This window comes from Leuresthes tenuis, unplaced genomic scaffold (assembly GCF_036924035.1).
Source record: "Leuresthes tenuis unplaced genomic scaffold, fLeuTen1.0.hap1 SCAF_5, whole genome shotgun sequence".
Taxonomy (NCBI): Eukaryota; Metazoa; Chordata; class Actinopteri; order Atheriniformes; family Atherinopsidae; genus Leuresthes; species Leuresthes tenuis.
The window spans coordinates 17,603,631-17,623,676 of record NW_027325359.1 but is presented as its reverse complement, the minus strand read 5'-3'; the positions used below and the strand labels follow the sequence as shown (position 1 = coordinate 17,623,676).

Sequence of the window (20,046 nt, the reverse complement as noted above, 5' to 3'; positions counted from 1 at the left end):
TACTGCTAAGATCAATAAATTTACTGATGAGTAACCAGACTGACCTCACTCTCGCCATTATTCATCTAAATGTGAGCAGATCATTGGAAAGGAGGCTCCACCTCCCCTCTCACCTGAACATGTTCACGTTGCTGAAAACACACAGTCACAATGGTCACTTGTCACTCCATTCAAGTCCTCCTGGAATGCCATCAAATCCCTCCACCTGCTAAAACCACCTCCTGCCTAAACTCTATACTTGACATTACATCATCCAAAATGTACCTTGGCTCTGCCTTTCATCACAGGAGCGCCGTCGTCATTGGCCAGACAGTGTCACCCTCACCGCCCCACCCCTCCTTCACACCCGCTGCCACTTTTATGCTGATTGAAACAGGAAAAAAAGGAATCTGTTGGGTGTAATCTGGTGTGACGCCACTAATCCCGGCACTACAAATCACCGGTCCCGTCCACCTCTGCTCCACACAGACCCCTGCGACTCCCCACCAGCTACTTCACATCTGCCTCAGGTAGGACTTGGGAGATGCCTCTCAGCCTCTTTACTGTCTTGGATGCCGTACAACTCTGAAACTCCTGCTGTAATTGTTTGGCAATGACTTAGATTTGGGACACTGTGTTTGTTTTTCCAAAAATACTTGATAATCAATCTAAATTAAAGACTATTGCTGCTCTCATTGTAAGAGGTACAGCTAGGTAATATACTTTAAAGTATATCTTAGGGCTGACACCTGCAATGTGTGAGCCACTCATGCGTTTCAGCATTGAAAAAAATGCCTGCACTCACTGTTTCACAGCTTTGGTTTTTACGATGTACTTAATAATATGCAAACAGCATAAATGTCCACCTAATGGAACATGGTTTTCTGCTAATGGTTATAGACTTTATTAAATGTACATTGATATAGGAAACAATGCAGTAATTAGGTGTAAAGATGCCATTTCTGAAGTTCTGTGTGCATACCAAACACAGTTTAGTCCACGACAGCCGCTGTGAGCCTGTTCATAATTAAACCAAATTACCGTCAGCCACAAATCTCCCAGTAAATCACCCAGAAATGGGCAAGTTCCAAATATAGCATATTCAAAGGTACCCTGTGAGAGCAGAGAGGATGGGATGAAGGGGGATTAATATGGAGCACAACGTTGCAACTGTTCTTTACTGGGAATCACAAATTCCCTCTTTTTTTTTTTTTTTTTTTTTTTCCCCAGACCGTCCAAAGCTGATTTGAAGAGCAGAAAGCATGGCTGTAGTCGTAAGTACTTTCACTTTTACCTGGTTGAAACAGTGTAAAACCGATCTCATAAGTGGTGTTGTGTTTTTTTTAACAGCCGTCTTTAAAGGCTCACCCCATCTCCCCCCTTCACAAACATCTTCCTACAGCTGCAGCTCAACATTTCCCAAGGCCAAAGCCCTTTGTTGTGGATGCCGTCAACAGCTACAGTTGCCTTAGCTGCTAATCTTTGAGCCCTGTCTCAGACCCACAAGTTGTCCTTACTACGTATTTACAGGCTTTACTGGACTCATGTGAGGAAGATTAAGCAAACACTGAGGCCTATTGATTATGGTCCTGCAGCAACTGGTGGACAGGCATTCTGATCATGCGGATTAGAAATATCCTAAAGCTCACACAGCACAACCAAGTCATGTGATAGAACTGACATGCATTTACTGACTTTTACTCAAAGGTTTAAGCCATCTTAAGGTTTTCTTATTGGACAAAGTAAATGGAAATATTTCTGGGCTTGTGTGGAAAAGGTTTTGGCATGGAGGTGTTTTTCCATGAGCCATCAGAACAGCTACCGTGACTTCATTAAAAAGCCTTCACCAGTACATTCACTTTGTCTTCTCGCTGCAGGAAAGGCGCAAGTGAAACGCACGACATCAAATATTAACGGGTTTCCTTTCAATGTGCCACTGAGCAACTGCCAAGGAGTATGAAACCGCAATATCAGTGTCGCAGAAGTGGGAACACCCAAAGGTTTCCATTCATAATTACCCCAACTACAGCTGTACTCCAGCTACTGAAAAAGCATTTTGGTGTTTTCAAAAGTGCAGCAAAGAGTTTTCACCTCAGAGAAAGCACTACAGAACCTTATATTCAGTTACTTTGTCTTTGTCAGTTCCAACAAACCGAAAGGGGAAACCACTAGTTCCACTTGAACCTACTCTAGAATTTTAATGTAAAGCTAAAAAAAAAAAACGTTGGCTCACTGGACTTTATCAGCAGGACGTGAACCACACGTTGTGCACAAATAGTTGGAAAGTTCAATAAAAATGTGGCGATTCAATTTGAATAACACACAGATATTTGAATTACAGTTGTAAAAGCTGGATCTGGTGTCGCTCTGCCAGTGATGGGGCCTTCCAGATGTCCCAACAGCTGAAAGAGGCATCTGTAATCCGTTAAGATTTCCCTGCAGTGACGAGTCAAAGTGTTGGCAGAAACATAGATCATCGTTTTAATGTTTAAAATCTCAGTTTCTTAATGGCTGCTGGGTAACTTACGTGTCTGCGTCATGTATGGAGCAGTGGATGTTTGAACAAGGACGTGTTTGTTGTTCTAAAAGCATTCGCTTTATCGTTTTTATGTGCAGTTAATGACTGATTCACTGCATTGTCTCCCGTCAGAGTGGAACTTACCGTATGGTGTCGGAGGAGGAGCAGGCTCTCAGGGCCAAGCTGGAACGTCTCACTGTCAAGGATCACGGGCCGGTGTTTGGACCATGCGCCAACCTGCCAGATCACACCACGCAGAAGGTAGCCTGACCCGTTTTCTCACCGCTACATACAATTCTGTGAAAAATCGATGAGTACGGGGCAGTGAGTGATACTGTGAAATCACATCACTGTCACATCAGGACATAAAATAGTTCAACAGGCCAACAAAGACGTGCTTTCTTTGGAGTCCAGTGCGCCATCACGTGCTCGATGTTAAATCATAAATAATACGACACTCAAGGTAGAATAGACGAAGTTAGCTGCCTCATTCAGTAATGCTGAGGTTAGCTTCTAGATGCAGTATTTGTGTTTTCACAAGTACAAGAATTGAAATTTGAGATTTGAGACTGGAATAAGTAGATTAAACTAAATTGATCTCTAGTTTTCTTTTTAATGGGTTCCAGGTTTGAAAAGCTAGGTTTGAATAGTTTTGCCATTGTCGGTAAGCTTGGTGTATTGTGGCCTATGTGGAAAAATAACTTTTTAAACTGTCCCAAGGCTTTAAATATCCAGAGAGCAGAGAATGTTGGGTCCACTATAGCCCACATTTGACTCAGCGTGACTGTTCAGCCGCTGTCCATCAGACATGGCTCAAATCTGCATTTTCTTTGGGCCTTAGAGGTGCATCTGGCCAAAAACAACACTCGCCATTACCCCATGTTAGGCCCTGCTCGGGTCATAACTGAGCCATAAGTGCCCAAACTAGCTAAGGTTATGGACAAACTTGTCTGCTATATGGGTAACACTCCCAATAACCCTTCAATACAAAAAGGTGAACCAAAAATCAGTAACTGGGTCACTTATTTTTGTAACTTAAGTTTCTCTTAATATTCCCCTTTAGTACTTAAATGGAAGCCATGAATCAGAAGCTAACTTCAACATAGTATTTACTTTGCTATACAGCTAGCTTGCTAGTCTGTTGCCTTTTCTGGAAAAAGAACACAATAGCTTTGACAGATACAAGGGAAAATATCTAATGTGACACCTAAATGATTTTTTTTTTCTATTTCAAAAAGACATCAATTGCTGAACAAACATTTATTTTTTTTGACTTCATGAAATCATGAGAAACTGTAAACTAACTGTCTGCTCCGGCTCCCCCTGCAGGCCAAGGATGAGCTGAACGAGACAGATGAGAAGCGGGTGTCTGCGGTAAAGGAGCTGCGAGGAATGATTAAGGAGAAGGCAGATGCAGGAGATGAACTGGCTAAGGGGGTGCAGGACACCTTTGGGGAGAAACCAGACAATCTGCTAGTCCGCTTCATTCGTGCCAGGAAGTATGATGTTCCCAGAGCCTTTGACCTTATGAAGGGTAAGCTAAGGTCACCAGTCACTGGCCGACTTGAATTTGCTAACTGTATTTTCATCCTTCGTACATAAAATACAATTATGGCGTCAGTTTTACCTTCAGTTGGGGTCATTAGGGCCCCCATCCTCAGCTGAGGAAAAACTGACAAAAGGGCAGATACTAACTCATGAAGCTAAGTTTAAAGACAAAAATCAAATAATCCTCCCCATGACTCCATCCAGGGTACGTGCGCTTCAGGAAGGAGTATCCCGAGCTGTTTGAAAATCTCACCCCAGAGGCTGTACGGAGCACAATCGAGGCCGGCTACCCAGGCATCCTGCAGAGCAGAGACAAATACGGCCGTGTGGTTCTGCTCTTCAACATCGAGAACTGGGACTACGAGGAGATCACCTTCGATGAGGTACAGGGTTTCACTTCTCATGTGTGAGGGGAGGATTCAGCATTTGTTTTCCTTTGATGAGGTTTAAAACACACCTTGGATAATACTGAATAAATGACTACGTGTGCTCAGATCTTGCGTGCCTATTGCGTGATCCTGGAGAAGCTGCTGGAGAATGAGGAAACTCAGATTAATGGCTTCTGCATCATTGAAAACTTCAAAGGTTTCACCATGCAGCAAGCATCAGGAATCAAACCAACTGAGCTCAAGAAGATGGTGGACATGCTGCAGGTGAAAAACAAAGTCATTCTCGAGCTGTTGAAGAATGGGTGCCGAGTGGTAAAAAGTTTGGTGTCATACAGGTCAAAAAGTACATCAGTGAGGAGGAAATAAAACCTTCTTCTCACATCTCCTGGACTTTCTTAGGGTTTATTACCAAAATGTGTTGCTTTCCGTCTTCCTCCAGGACTCCTTCCCAGCCCGTTTCAAAGCTGTGCACTTCATCCACCAGCCCTGGTACTTCACCACCACCTACAATGTGGTCAAACCACTGATGAAGAGCAAGCTGCTAGAGAGAGTGAGTCAAAAAAAGACCATAAAGGAAAAAAATTACGGCTTCGGCTTCTTTAGACGTACTTAAGAGGTAGAAACAAGGGGTCTAATGTAGACACGATTACTACTGCTGCTCCAACTTAACCGTGAAATAAAACTGTGAAAACCTCCTCTTAGTTTTTAAACACGATGTTAAATGCCATTAAACGTCTGCCATCTTTGCTTCAGGTGTTTGTCCACGGAGACGAGCTGGAAAATTACTACAAGGAGTTTGACGCGGACATCCTTCCCTCCGAGTTCGACGGAAAAGGCTCCAAGTACGACGGCAAGGCCACGGCGGCCAAGTTGTTCGACTGAAAAAGCCTCCATCCTCCTCCCAATGAGGCGAAGAGCCGCTATATATTACAAGCCCTATAGACTGTGGAGAATCAAAGCCCAATCTAGCTGTGTGGTTGTAGGAGCAAAAGTTTTGAATGAAAGACCCGAGTGTGTGCGGAGTTTGAAAAATGCTGTTTCCAGAGGTCCCAATAAAGCACAGTCATACAGGACTGAGTCTGTGGCTTGCAGTCAGTACTTCACTCTACAACACATGACGCTCTGTATAATTCCTTAAACTGACACTAATGGTTACGATGACCACTGGGAGAACTTCAAGGTTTAAGCCACAAACTACAGATGCCACACACTCCACGTATATTTGCCGATCGTTTTCTGAAGCGCATGCTTTTTAAACCGGTTTGGAAAAGCAAATGATTTCATTTCACACCAGCACGGAATGGAAATCACTCTTACAACTAGTTTGAAACCGCTCATTTGTCAGTGTAAACATTTAAGTGCTTTTTTTTTTTTTTTCTATCAATCTTCTTTTTTTTTTTTTTTTTTTGCTCAATAAATAAAACGAGTTCAGACCAGGGTCTGTGTTATTGCCCACACGCAGACTGCTCTTGGGACAGTTTTCTTTTGTTCCCCGGATTCACAACCACAGGATTGTAAGAACAACCTGAAAATTCACCAACACGGAGAAGTTTAAAGGAAAAAAAAAAAGAAAGAAAAAGAGTGAACACTCACAACTGCAGAACAGTGACATAAACAAAAGCCCAACAAAAACTTAAAACCACAAATGAGTCAATGTTCACTGTGGTGGATTTGCAGTTTTAAGCAGATTTTGTCTCACATTCCAATCCAGTGGCTGCCCTTGAGGTAGTACTTAATCAAAAGATTCATGGCATAATTTGTGATAATTCCAATTTCTCCTTCTGGGATTCTGTGAACAACTGATTTTCTGTCTCTCTCCTGTGTTAAATTGTGCTTTGTTTGGACTGAAGTGAACCCACGCAGCTTGTTTTAACACGGGCAGGCTCCAGCTTTCTCAGATCCCACCCTCACGGCTCATATTCCAACAAGTGCCTGTCCTCTTGTGTGCGAGTTGTTTTCCTTTAGATTGTTCTTCAGCACGAATATCGTTAAGTTTGACCCATTATGCTACCACGTGCGCTCATAAGGATGTCAACAAATGTACAATAAACTGTATATAAATGCAAGCTTTGCTCATTTTATTGATCCACAAATTTACAAGAGAAAAAAAACTGGAATGCTATGAACACATAAACAGACAGTGCTGATGAAGATGTTTTATTAATGGAGTAGATTGGGGTCTCTGCTGTTCACCACATCAGAGAACAGCACTTTATCAGATTGAAATGTTAACCCTGTAAGTTTATGTAGGTTATAAAAAGTGATCAAATCCAAAAAAACTGCAAACTAAACAGCTAAACAATCAGGACATATTGCACATACAGATGCAGCGGTGGGGATAGTGCAGGTGGAATTTGAGCTATGCAGGCCGATTGAAGTTGCCACAAAGAACTGGTTGGAGTAGGCTGTGGGTTGAAGGGTGTGGCAGGATGTTTTTACAGGAAACCAATAAATATCAAACCAGCACATGACAGAGACCAAGAAAGTGATGGAACAGGCCAACAAAAAAAACCCTAAAAAAAACAAAGGTCCAACTTCTGCGCGCAAGAAGTCTGCTGGAGTCCTTTATCAGTACATTTCTGATGGAAAATTACATGTTTCATGAGGCACAGCAGAGCTTCGGGCCTTTGATTGCTGCATCTTTCGTTTTTACGTGGTAGAATCCAACTATGTGATATGCAAGAAGCAGCATAAAATACACAAAAACAAAAAAAAAACCCTCTCATTTTCACACCTTTTCTTTTAACTGTGACCAATAAGCTATATATACACACGTGTTTTTAAGGAAATGAGAAGTAGTCAAAGGTATGGACCAAGCTGACAGAACAGTGCAATGCCTAGATTCAGTTAAAGTGCGTGTATAGTTTTAATAATTCAGAAACCTCCTTAAATAAAAGCCCTCAAACAGATTAAGATTTGTTGTTTTTTTTAAATCACTTATAGTAAGGCACTTTTATTTTAGCTGATTTAACGAAAAACTAAACTTAAAAACTTCAGGTATACTGTGTTTTTAAGAGGGATTCATGGAGAAAAATGGTACAGATAAAATATAACCTTTCCAGTGTAGCGGAAGTTCTCCTCACTTTGCTGTTCAAACGCTGCAGCTGCCAAAACGCAGCAGAGGGCAAACTACTGTTTGACTGGAGGTTAAGTAGAAACAAAAGATGGACCGACGATTCCGAACGAGGTCACATTACACTTGCAGGTATTATTTCCAAGACGGTTAGCCGACCTCTTCTCCAGCAGCCTGGTCTACTTCGTCCATATTTTCCGGAATTATTGACTGCCATCAATGCTGAGGTAGAGCAGACACGCAGGGCTTTGTTTGTGCATGTGCTTGTTTGTCTTTGTGTGTTTGTCACTGGACTCGGTGTTACCCACTGAGTGTTACCCCTTTGCTTTGCCGGCAGGAGTCCTCGTCCTGGTGGCTGCTCCTCTGACAGACCGGCTGCTTCTTTTCCCAGTGGCAGATGGCGTCGGTGTACTCCACTATGACTTTGTCCATCCAGGTGAGGGGCTGCGGGAACAGCACAGCTCCTTCAAAGAAGCCCATGTGACCTCCGTGCTGGGTGAGGGCAAATATGACATTGGGCATCTTTTCTAAAAAGTAAGACAGTAAGAGATATGTGTGAGGTTTCAGCTCACCAAATAAATCTGTAAACTTCCAGACAAACTTATGTTCATGCATTTGGCAGACGCTTTTATCCAAAGCGACTTACAGGTAGGCAGTTAGGGTAAAAGGGTCTTGCCTAAGGACCCTACTGCAGGAAGTACCTTTCACGCAGGGGATTTGAACCCAGGTCACCCACACGGAAGGTGGCAATCATACCTCCATCTATCTAACTTTTGTAACAGTCTGAGGGCATCAAAAACAACTGCAATTTCTCCCACTCTTGTCTCACTGACTTGCAACTGGGAATTCCTCAAATTGAGCAATCCTCACTCCCTCGGAGCGCTGACAAATCCTCTGACCGCTGCTAAGAAATATGCGATCCACAGCAATAAAAAGGAGCACAAAATTAAATCCGTGTCACATGTCTGCGCAACGCCGCTCCTGAGTGAGCAGCACAGGACCAGAGTCCCTGAACTGCTTGAAGCTGGTGGGAGAAATGCAGCCTGATGAAAGGATATCAGTTTAGCACCTGGAGCTTTGGTAACACTTCTGAGGCCACAATTCTAGCCCAGCAAGATCCGCTGCAATCATATTGCTGCAATCATATTTCAGCAGCATCACAGACCGCTGCGGTTCACAGAAAGATGACCAGAAGAGGCCGTGATAGCACGTTTTCTCTTGACCAAGTTGTCATCGTCCTGCTACTTCTGGTTTCTGTGTGAATATAATGTTCAGAAGCATCTGCTTACTCTTCTGAAGCTTTTTTGCTTGCAGCTGTTCAATATTCGCTCTCCTCTTGGCTGTGTCTTACATTCCTCAGACGGCTGAGGAAAATGTCTGATTCTTAAGCTGCTGGTGGAGCCACCAGCTTGTTGCATGTTGTCTGTTTGGTGCTAAGTGGGTGCTACAGTGAGTGTAGCAGGTTGTGCAGACAGTAACTGCTGAATAATGACATTTTTCATGATGACGGTGCTTATATTTCTCAAAAGGTGCAATTTTTGGCACTTCGTTGTCTCACTTTGGTTCCTGGATAACCGTCTGCAGCCATTTCATTAAAGCCATCTTGAGCTGGTCCATGTGACGATGAATAATTGAGCCCCACCTACTTTCAACAGGGAGGCGTCTCAGTGACTCACCGTGAGGTCAGCAGGCAATGCGGTTGGTTTCCGCACAGAAATACACCCCCGTCCTTTCCTGCTGTTACTCTACACCACCTTTCCTCCCTCTCATGTCCAACACCCTTTTTATCTTATATTCTGTAAAATACTGAATATTGGTAAGGAAACGTTCAAATCTATTCCCAGGAATGCCTCTATGATGTAAAAACAGATGTGTGCTGCATTTTTTTGTCCACTCGGTTCAAAATGCTTGACTTCAATAAAAAAAAATTAAAAAAAAGGTCTGTGACCTCACAGATCATAACTTGATGAGTTTTGATTTTGAACATCTGAGAGACAGAGAGCGTAAAAGTGGCAAAAGGTAGGGGAAAAAGAGCCAAAATTCTGTGCTCTAGTTTCACTGAAGTACTTGTCAAGTTTAGAATTGTCAAGGTCTAAGTGTAACACACACTGGAGCCACTGCAAGTGAACTAGTGATGCAAGACAAGGCAGCATGCGGGGGCCAGGAAGACCTTCACACACATTGCACGACATACATAACCCAGCAGCCACAGCAGATCACATGGCCCTGAAAAATTCAACAAGACTGCCTGGGCTGAGTTGTGTTGAAGAGCCACTTAATCAACACTCAAAACACTGTCCCCAGGATCCAGCCCCAGGGGAAGGACAACAGGTTTGTTCACTTGTCGATCCAGTGCCACGGTGAGGGAAATATCTTGCCATTCCAGTAATTGTTCTTTGAGAAACGTGTGGAATATGCACAGCTCAGTGAGTATCAAATGCAGCTACTATCCTAACCCATTCAAGTAACAGCGACTTGTGACTCTCATCCGTGAGTGTAGGGTTCCTACATTCATTCCTTTGCAAAATTCCATCATTTTCCATAGGCGCGTGTGTTGAGTCACATGCCGCACCTCCAGCTTTGAATAGCAACACCACTAAAAACTTTTAGTTTCAGTTTTCAGAGAATCTTCTATTCTAAAAATCAAGAAAGGGGAAGAAGTCTGGAAACTAATATTTTTTAGATTCTATTCTTCTTCTTTTATCCATATTAATTCCTACCGAGAAGACTCTAAGATCTAAATTTCAAAGCATTTTTTTCCACTTCTTCACACTGCCTGCTAACCCCGAGGGAATTCTGGAATTAACCACCAACCTGCAAGTGTGCGTGGAATAGCCAGAAGCGACTGATGGACCAGTGGGTCGTCTAAGGAATTTACCAGGAGGAGGGGGACAGACACCTGGAGAAAAAAAACAAAAACACTTCAGTTTATTCCTCAACTTTTCCACACGGCCTGGTTGAACAAGCTGTTCAACGGAATTCTTTAAACCATTTGTCTTGCTGGATTGCCATCTGTGCACTCTGTACCAAGCCATCAACAGATCAACGCTTTCAAACAGTTGCAGTGAACTGGCATTCCAGGATTAGTATTTACAATAGTAGTTAAAGTATAGATTTCAACCGTGGCGGTGGTAATATTAGAGAGAAATACTCGCTGCTTACTTTGTGGATGTAGTGCACACAGCTCTCCTTCTCATAATACTCCCTCAAGGAGTTGTGACCATGGAATTTTCTGCAGTTGAGATCGTATGATCAGCGAATAAGAAAGGAATTCTGAGCACGTATGTTGCAGCGCAGCCAAATTCATAATCTACACAGTATTTCACCTCATTACTTCATCATCAATCTGCATCAGAGAAGTGGCTGCATACAATCTGTTCAGATCTGCATCGCCAATGTTGCTGGAGGTCAGGCCCGACAAGCTGCCCCTGTTGAACAATATGAGCATTCAGACAAATTAGGGCATGAAGCTAAATCCTTCTTTGGCTAAAAGCGCAACCATCCATCTCCATCCGACTCTTACAGACCTTTTCAAAAGAAGCAAAGAAATCAAAGCATGGATAACGGAGTAAAGACATCTGGTCAAATATTTGAGGATTAGGTGGACATCAAAAAGTCTGCCTAGTCTCGTATGGGTCAGAAAAATATTGAGTTGTTGTTGTCACCAACCGTAACAATCAGCAGAGAAACAACTTCAAGCATCTTTAAAGGGGAACTCCAGTATTTTCAAACCGAGACCTTATTTCTGGCATGAAATACGTTCATCTACTCACCGAGAGCAGTTTTTATATTCCTCGAGATCCATATAACGGAGTGAACGGGGGCATTGACAATACAGCCTCGTCTACTGGGCAGGCCCGCATTAAAGCACCATGGGCCCCGGGGCTAACCACTTTCTCAAGGCCCTCCACGCCACCGGGAATACATACTTATAATACATAAAATAATGCTTCAAGAATCACTGCAGGATAACTTTGACTGTAACAATTCATATGACACTATGAGCGCTTTGTTAAGTTATTTTAAAATACACAGTAGAGCCCTGCGCGGGACTGTTTTCTTCATCCTGCTCCCGCTGAATTTCTGACCATTACCGCCTGCTCCCGCAATGTGTTTGTCCACTCCCGCCCACATCTGCAAAACTTTGAGAATTTATGCCCGCACAATAATAGAAATGCATTGATTTAGTGTCTTTTCCCGTCCTGCAGGAGAAAACACGTCATTTTATAGGCTATTAATAAGATTAATGGACAATTGAGAAACTTCTCCAAATGTCAGACTTGCCTTGCTTTGTCTTTGTGTTGTAAAGACCTCCTTTGCGCTTCCTGTCCACATCATTTATTGACATCCTGTCACTAGGCTACATCCTGATTCCGTAGTGTTTTCTTTTTTTTTCAGCCGCCCGCTCCTGCCCGCAGCAAAGTTCATACCGCCATCCCTCCCCTCCCCCTCTCTCACAACTGTACACAGACAGCAGTCAGAGCAATGTGCAAGATTTTTTTCCGCCTTGCATTGGGCCCCCTACGTCGTCGGGCCCCGGGGCTCGACCGTGCATTAATAAGGGCTTACTACTGGGATGATGTCATCGACGCCCGCCGCTGCAGCACAGCTCATTCACTCCGGTAAGGACGTCCATCGTACTCAAAGTTGTCGTCCACGTCATCAAAATCTGATGAATATCCTGCCATGTTGCACAAAACTATCAGTAGCAAACTACTGTGTGAAGTTAGCCGACTGTCACAGAGCACGGAGTAAATAAGCTGTGCTGCAGCAGGGCGCGTCGATGACGTCATCCCAGTAGACGAGTGTGTAGAAAGCCCTCTATAAGGCCCCCGATAGCCGCCAATAACAACAACACAGCAGCTATGAACTAACAGTGCAATAGTATGCATTCATTCATTCATTCGTCTTAAAGTATTGGTGAAATAAAGACAGATAATGCCTTATTTAGAGGCTGTATTGTCAATGCCCCCGTTCACTCCGTTATATGGATCTCAAGGAATATAAATATCTTCCGAAGGACGCCGACTTTCACCAAACTGCTCTCAGTGAGTAGATGAACGTATTTGATACCAGAAATAAGGTCTAGGTTTAAAAATAGCGGAGTTCCCCTTTAAGGAAACAAGATCCAAGCTTTTTTGTTCAGTGACCTACAGAACAGAGTCAAGTGATGCAGCATTTTCTATTTGATGACGGACCCCGTCATTAACATCAATCTGTATCTCAGTGTGTTGTTTCCGCACCTGTGTGAAAGGATGAGTTTCTTCATATTGTCTGCCAACACGAAGTTGTAGAGCCTCCGACACTGGTCCCACTGAAGGAATGTCTCCTGGGCCCTGAATTAATTCAAACAAGCACATAAACGCACGCACAAACAGAATTAGACAAGAGGAGGAGGAAAATCCAAACGCATTTACGCTTAAGAAAAAGTTTTAAAGTGATATCATCTATATTAAGTCAGTTAGTTAATAACAAAGAACCCCCACCCCAGGATCAAATCCAGTCTTAGCTCAGTTCATTTGTCCGGTCTACCAACCTGAGAGCACTATATCCCTGACAGACGCTCACACAGCACAGGACTCGGTCCTGGTTGGAGCGGTTTTCTCCCAGGAACTTACAGACGATGTTTCCTCCAAGACTGAAACCCACAACCACCAGCAGTGTCTGGGGAAAAGCACGTTTGATGTAGCCGACCATGGCCCCAAACTCCCAGGTACAACCTGAATGCAAGAGACACTTTTCAAAATGTATGGCACTGTTTTTTCTTTCACGGGTTTAATTGGACTTATCAGACTTAGAGATGTCAAATGTCTATTGATTTCTGTTAGTTTTGGTTTTAAACAAACTCTTGGTTCTCGTGTAATTAGTTTAACTGAGCAGTATATCAAAAATGCACAAAACAACCAAAACCGCAGTAGTATTCCCTCTTTACCACAAGTGAACATGCGGGGGGAAGTGAGCTCCATGTTAGGCAGAGCTCCCAGGTGGTTGAGGACAGCGCAGCGGTAACCCTGCCGCTGGGAGTAATCCACAAAGGTCCGAATGTAGTTCTTCTCGCTATGGTTACCGATCCCAGGGCAGATTACCATGGTTATGTCATCTGAATCACATACACACACAAAGAAAGTGGGAACACACATGCAAAAAAAAATAAAGTGGAGTCATGAGTGAGTGTGAAGTGGGTACTGTGTGTGTGTGTTGATTTAATTGGCTGTTGTAATGCATGGCATCTTCCTCATGGGAGTTCATTAGAGTTGATTCTGCTCGTGCATTCTTGAGGCTGATATACTCATGATACAAACAAGCACACAAAACTCAGAAGGAGACACATGAATCCACATAAAAAAAGAATAAATTTGCTTTTTAAGATAGACCTTAGTCATCTGATTAAATCCCCAAAGCCATCTGCTTTGGTGGAGTAACTGAAACAGACTGACCTCCTGTGCTGTGGTCCCCAAGAGCCTCAAAGAGGTCAAAAGTCGCTGTGGCTCCATCTTGCATTGGGAGGAACTTGCGAACCCCGTAAGGCGTTGGAGTGTTGATGCGGCCCATTTTGCCGTAAAGTGCCGTCTGAAGATGACCACTCTTCCCCCAAAGCAACGGAGGAACGTATCTGAGGAGGAACACAGACCCCATATTATACAACCTACCCTGAGGATGTTTCAGTAGTCTCAGCAAGAGATAATCCCCCCATAGACTGGCGCACACACCCCTCCAACCAGTGGAGGAGGAAGAGAAATCTAAAAGACCTTATTTCTGGTTGACATTTACATGTTACCAAAGTAAACATCACCAGAGAAACAGTGAGCTCCAAGGTGCGTGTAAATTCGTTAGAAAAGACTGAGTAACCTTTTAGCTTGTATTTAAAAAAACAAACACGTACAGCCCATTCAAGTTCAAAAACCAGCAGCAGTTATTCATTTGGCACAAAGCCTGAACTTTTTACGACCTCTATCAGACATATTCCGGTGTAGATAAAAAAAACGAAAAAAAAAACAACCAAACATCTACAGACTATGTAAACAGAGGGTTCACAGTAAAAAAGAAAACCGTCTCTGCAGGACTCTGCAAACAACTGCTCAGTGTGTTTCAGTTCATATTCATTAGGTTTCTACATTTAGGTTCGGCTCAAATGGAATTCAGTCAATTATTCTTAAAAATTTCTAACTTCTAACACCGTTTCACAGTATAGACGCAAGTTAACCATGACAACACCGATCTGTTATCACCCTTCTGTTGGAGGTTCTAATACTGAAGTCTTCTTACAGACTTCTAACTACCCAGATGATCTTGAGTCAGGCATTACACTTGGGATACAAATAAATCTACCAGCCACAACATCAAAACAACTGATAGACGTGGACAACAGCACTGATATTTTTTAGTCCAGTCTTCACGGAACCTCGGAACCTGGCATTCACATGGATGACACTTTGATACATACCATCCACCCAAAACAAGCAAATATTCCAAAGGGTCAGAGCGGTTTTGTCGGCATGAAGGAGGTCTACACAGTATTAGGGCAGTAGTTTTAAGATTGTGGCCGATCTGTGCATGCGGCAACTATATATAAGACGAAAAGGAGTGCGAAAATGAGAAGCCAAATCAATATTTACGCCATCCATGTTGCAGTCCAAGTCTTTAAAACTCTGAGTAGATAATAAGTAAAGCTCACTCTTTGGTCAGCATTGGGCAGGACTTGAGCAGGTAGCGACTAAGAAGCGTGTCCTGGTAGGTGATCTCTGGTGGCGCCGTCGGGCTCTTTAGGTTCAGACATCGGACAATGACGTAGAGGGCAGCAGCCACTGCTGCCAGCTTCACGCCATCAAACATAGCTGGCAACTCAGGGCCGAGGGTGTGCACGTCACTGTCCTCGAGGATGGTCATTTTGGTTTTGTTGGAGGACCTGCTGTGTGCACAGTGAGTTAGGAAAACATACATAAGTCATGAATTGGAATATCTTTTAAACAACATCCTTGTACATGTCTAATTTAAAAAACTTGACACACATGATCAATAAAACCTGAATGATTTGCTTCTCTAACAGTTTTTCTGCCTTCAATATAAGCTTTCAAGCAGTTAGCAGAAGTTTCTTCCAATTGAATTGCATCTAATCATGGCAGTTCATTTATCTAATTGGAAACCGGTGCCGTCACTTATCACAGGGTCAAAACAAGAGGGAGAATGGAGTCTACTCATTCTTCCACTTCTTCTTTTATTAAAAGGCTCCGGAGTCCAAATACAGACGCATTCGCGGCCCCCTGCGACCTCCGCAAGCTCGGACACAAAAAGATATTTGCTTAAGTCTACAGTACTCATCAGGCTAATGTTCAACTCATCATGAGGAACTTCTTCTAAATAGCTGACCAAACAGCGTTAATCAGCAGTGTTTAAACAGTTTTACTCACCTTGCTGTACGAGTTTGAAGAATGTACAGTTTTATGTGTCCATTCAGAGCTGGAAAATATACAAGCCAACTTTTAAAAATGCATATCTATCTATCATTGAACAAGTGACTGAAAAAACCGCAAATGACTAAAACGCCTCACTGGCGCCAGGTTATTTGCGGTTACGTCGTTCATGTACTCATTTACAAAGCTAGAATAAGGTAGAAGAGGACAGACAGCTCTGCTTCAGTTAGCTGAAATTAGCCTCAACAAGTTTCTTGCTCTCGTTTTGTCTCCCAGGTAAAACTGCTCCAGCAAGTCTACAGTGAAACTTGGGGCTCCAACTAAATAAATGTATCAAGAAAGTACATGGACATCAACGAAAATATACAGTTCTTGTAAAAAAAGACACTTCCGGACTTACCGTGGTATTTTCTTTTTTTTAAAAAAAGTCTCCTCAGGGTTCACACCTACTCGCTCAGTCTCAACGCCGACTGTTTACAGCGGAGAGGCTGACTGACCAGCAGCGTACACAGGATGCCTCCAAGTACCTCCCACAAAGCTCAGACTTTTAGCATCTAAAACATATTTAGTCATCAATTAAAAATGTGACCCTTTTGCTTATTCAAGATATGCTTAACATGCTTGCTTTTCGTCTTCCACACATTGAATTTGTCTTACAAATTAAAACGATAATTCACGTTTACTTTAAATTTCCGATTTATGTCTTGTAGTCTTCGTAGCGTGACGCCAGAGAATCCGACAGTTTGTGAAGGCATCACCACAAACAGCAGTGGACCTCCTTTTTATCCGAAACTTCATTTACAGTAACTGCCCTCCCAACTTGCATTGGTCAAACATACGCCCCCTCTCTGCAGAACAATGGTGTCACAGATACGCAGACTGCTTAACAGTAAATACTTGCATAATCTCCTTTAATGATAGTCAATACCAAAAGTATGAGGGCTGATTAGGATCAAACAACCTTCTAAACATACACTCCTTCGTGGTTATAAGGTTTATTGAATGATTGTAGTAGGATGTAGTTGGTAACAACCTTACTTGCAAAAAAAAAAAAAACAGAAAAAAGACTTAAATGTATATTAACCGAAATGGAACAAATGTTTTTTGATACATTTAAATAAGGTTTAAACAGGTGCAACAAAAGACTGAAAACTAACAAAAGGTTATGTTAGAAAAAGGAACATTTTACAACTAATAAAGTTAACTGACAGCAGATTAGTAATATGGCTGAATGGAGATGGGGAGTGGTTCACAACTCTGCTAAAGATTGAGGGGGTAAGAAATTCAGCAGTCTGTGAATGATATTTCTCAATGTCAAAAAAAGTAGGTATTTCATCACTTACTGAACACAATATCATCACAAGATTTAGTACATGAGGGACATGGGTATGAAGCAATATGGGCCCTCAGACAGCACTGCACCAAAATTAGAAAAGATTCTATTGTCCACAAATGTAAATAATGTAAATGCGCTAAAAACATAGCACACATGGTCCAGAAACACCTTCCTTAATCTATCTATCTATCTATCTATCTATCTATCTATCTATCTATCTATCTATCTATCTATCTATCTATCTATCTATCTATCTATCTATCTATCTATCTATCTATCTATCTATCTATCTATCTATCTATCTATCTATCTATCTATCTATCTATCTATCTATCTATCTATCTATCTATCTATCTATCTATCTATCTATCTATCTATCTATCTATCTATCTATCTAATCTATCTATCTATCTATCTATCTAAAACAAGGTTGCAGATCTACCAAATAAACCTCTGCTAATACAATAATTGTAAGAGGGTAGTGCAATATTAGAAGAGTTACAAATAAACAGTTAGTTCTCATATGGAAGTTGACCAAAATAACAAGTCTTAACAAGTAAGTGTGCACTTACTGTGTCAGCATGCAGTCAGGTCATTGCAGTGAAAACTTTAACCACTGGAGGGTACCATCCACTAACAGACTGTATGACACGTTGTGTCCTTTTTATTTTGATAAGTTTAATTTAAGCTGTATATGAAACTGTTACACTTCATTTGTTAGATAAAATAAAGCATTGTTGCTCATCAGAAACATATCTTTTGATCATTTTGTTTAATATTTTGGACAAAAGCCACTATTCAGGAAACTCAAGCACATGATTACCTACTTAAGATCCGCTTGATAACCATTTGGAAACACAATTAGTTGAATAATGCAAGCTTTGTTGAGGTACAGATGCATTAGTGGTATTCACTCACTTTTACCTTTTGGTATCCACTTAATAAACATACATATTACCTCTTTTTCTGACATAAATACTTCAGAGTCTATGGCACAGCCCAGGTGAACTTTGGGTGATAACGCAGCTGTGCAAACAATGAACGTCAATATGAACACTTCTATACAAATTTTTTCTTTCCCTGTGATGTTTGTGGGTTTATTTAAAAAAATTTTTTTTATGAATGCTGACTCCTGTTTTAAAATGGAATAGGGAAGTGAAAAAAGGTCTGGGTGGATTAGTCTTGTTCCTGCGTGTGAAACAGAAGGGAAACTTCTCTGACACATACATGTGAAACATTTATGGATTTCTTCAGGAGATTCACTTTCAAGAGTAACACATGCTCCTCAGGTTTGTATTTAAAGGATTATACGATATTCCACATTGAGGATTAGGATTAAACAGACCCCTGTCTCACTTAAGTTCCATTTAGCCATCATCTTGTGATTTACATCCGCATTCTCTGGCTCTGACTTTGCAAAGGTCAGTCATGAGAAGAAGCTTTGTCAGATTGTAGAGGAACATATGAAAGCTCTTCCATTGTTTGGTCTCACCACATATGACTGCTGATACACGTAAACCTGACAAATCTGTACTTACAGTTTCATTAATGCACAGGCTTCTGCTTTCTTGAAAAAACGAGACTGTAGTTTTTTTTCCCCTGACCACATCAGATTTGTCACATTTTTCAAAGCATTCATTCAGCCTATTGTCACTGAATGTTTTTTTTTTTTTTAAGGTTGCTCAAAAGTTAGAATTAAATGATCACATTTCTTAACTGGAAGTGAAATGCATGAAGAAGTCATTTTGCAGTTTGTTTCTAAAAGCCTGATATTTACTTTATTGTGAAACGATCATCTTGAGAGGGACTGTTTTTTCTCTGTCCCCATCCATCACAACGTTTTAAAGACTTATTAATCTAAACATACATGGGGGGAATGTCATGGAGATCTAATGAGAACGTACCCTCAAAGTACAGCAGCTTTTCTCTATGTTTGAGCAAGCTGCCAAGTGTGAGACCAGTTTAAGCCGCATTTAAATCACTTTGGCTTGTTACTAGGCTACAGAGGGGTTAGTTTTACTCTGCCAATCAAAGTGTGTTGAGTTTATCTGTGGACACTGTAACTGCTATTGTTAAATGTCTAACTGAGAAACGGAGGGTATCAAATGTGCCAGGAAGTCATGTCCGAGGCAGACATTTGAGTGTGTCTTTCTTTACTGTTGCAAACAATGTAACTGTACTCCTATGTACTTTTGTCTCCATTTGGAGCATGATGAGAAAAAACACAAAGTAATCATGTTCATCCAAGCAAGAGAAGAGAGCTCAGAGATTCAGAAATAGAAAGGGTCTGACATTCTTGGACATCGCTCCCAGACTTGGACCCATTAAAAACAATTCTTCAGCTCTCGCCCACTCCCTCTGACAGAATCTGAAATCAACTCTGACCCACTGCTGGATCTAAGCTCAAGAAACGCCCACAGATGAACCTTTTTGTCTTTATACAATAAAACACTGGCCTTCATCTGCATTTCAGAGGAGGATTTCATGCATGGTGTCAGCATGGGAATTTTCCCAGAACTTTTTAATAAGACAACAAGCACGTCCATAACTAGTGACTTGCCTCTTTGGTTACATGTAAATACATTTTGGATTACTTGCTTAAAAAAGGATGATATTGACAAAAGGCAATTCATACTCCTTGAAAAACATTTCACTGTACAGACAATTTAGAATGATTTAAATTGCATTCATTTGGCTACATACACGATTGAAAACTCTTACTTAACCACTATAGTCAAATGCCAAATGAATTTCAGAGAAAAGTGCACCTGTGAGATCTGGCAGGTGTGTTG

General features: G+C 41.8%; 2 protein-coding genes across 3 annotated transcripts; one reads left to right on the top strand and one right to left on the bottom strand.

Moving 5' to 3' along the window:
* Positions 1–335: 335 nt before the first annotated feature.
* Positions 336–5,787, top strand: rlbp1b (retinaldehyde binding protein 1b). Its single transcript, XM_072385263.1, has 8 exons — positions 336–509; positions 1,210–1,253; positions 2,630–2,758; positions 3,827–4,031; positions 4,250–4,428; positions 4,540–4,698; positions 4,874–4,984; positions 5,188–5,787. The coding sequence occupies exons 2-8, from the start codon at positions 1,242–1,244 to the stop codon at positions 5,314–5,316; spliced, it is 924 nt and encodes a 307-aa protein (XP_072241364.1). The 5' UTR covers positions 336–509; positions 1,210–1,241; the 3' UTR covers positions 5,317–5,787.
* A 704-nt stretch (positions 5,788–6,491) lies between these two features.
* LOC140307441 (monoacylglycerol lipase ABHD2-like) lies at positions 6,492–16,335 on the bottom strand. 2 transcript variants are annotated; one of them, XM_072386336.1, is made up of 11 exons: positions 16,319–16,335; positions 15,916–15,964; positions 15,183–15,416; positions 13,945–14,120; positions 13,440–13,607; positions 13,044–13,227; positions 12,751–12,843; positions 10,834–10,935; positions 10,670–10,739; positions 10,322–10,406; positions 6,492–8,034 (listed from the first exon to the last, which is right to left on the bottom strand). In XM_072386336.1, exons 3-11 carry the CDS (start codon positions 15,392–15,394, stop codon positions 7,808–7,810), a joined length of 1,317 nt encoding a protein of 438 aa, XP_072242437.1. In that variant the 5' UTR covers positions 15,395–15,416; positions 15,916–15,964; positions 16,319–16,335; the 3' UTR covers positions 6,492–7,807. The 2 variants fall into 2 exon arrangements, with proteins under 2 accessions (XP_072242437.1, XP_072242438.1); XM_072386337.1 differs by lacking the exon at positions 16,319–16,335 and having other exon boundaries at positions 15,183–15,413.
* Between the last annotated feature and the right edge of the window lie 3,711 nt (positions 16,336–20,046).

Coding starts and splice junctions, on each gene's coding strand:
- rlbp1b (XM_072385263.1), top strand. Junction 4,699..4,873: donor AGATGGTGGACATGCTGCAG/GTGAAAAACAAA, acceptor GTCTTCCTCCAG/GACTCCTTCCCAGCCCGTTT. Junction 4,985..5,187: donor AGAGCAAGCTGCTAGAGAGA/GTGAGTCAAAAA, acceptor TCTTTGCTTCAG/GTGTTTGTCCACGGAGACGA.
- LOC140307441 (XM_072386336.1), bottom strand. CDS start 15,394: ATGACCATCCTCGAGGACAGTGACGTGCACACCCTCGGCCCTGAGTTG. Junction 14,121..15,182: donor TGCCCAATGCTGACCAAAGA/GTGAGCTTTACT, acceptor GTTCCTCCTCAG/ATACGTTCCTCCGTTGCTTT. Junction 8,035..10,321: donor TATTCCACGCACACTTGCAG/GTTGGTGGTTAA, acceptor CTTACTTTTTAG/AAAAGATGCCCAATGTCATA.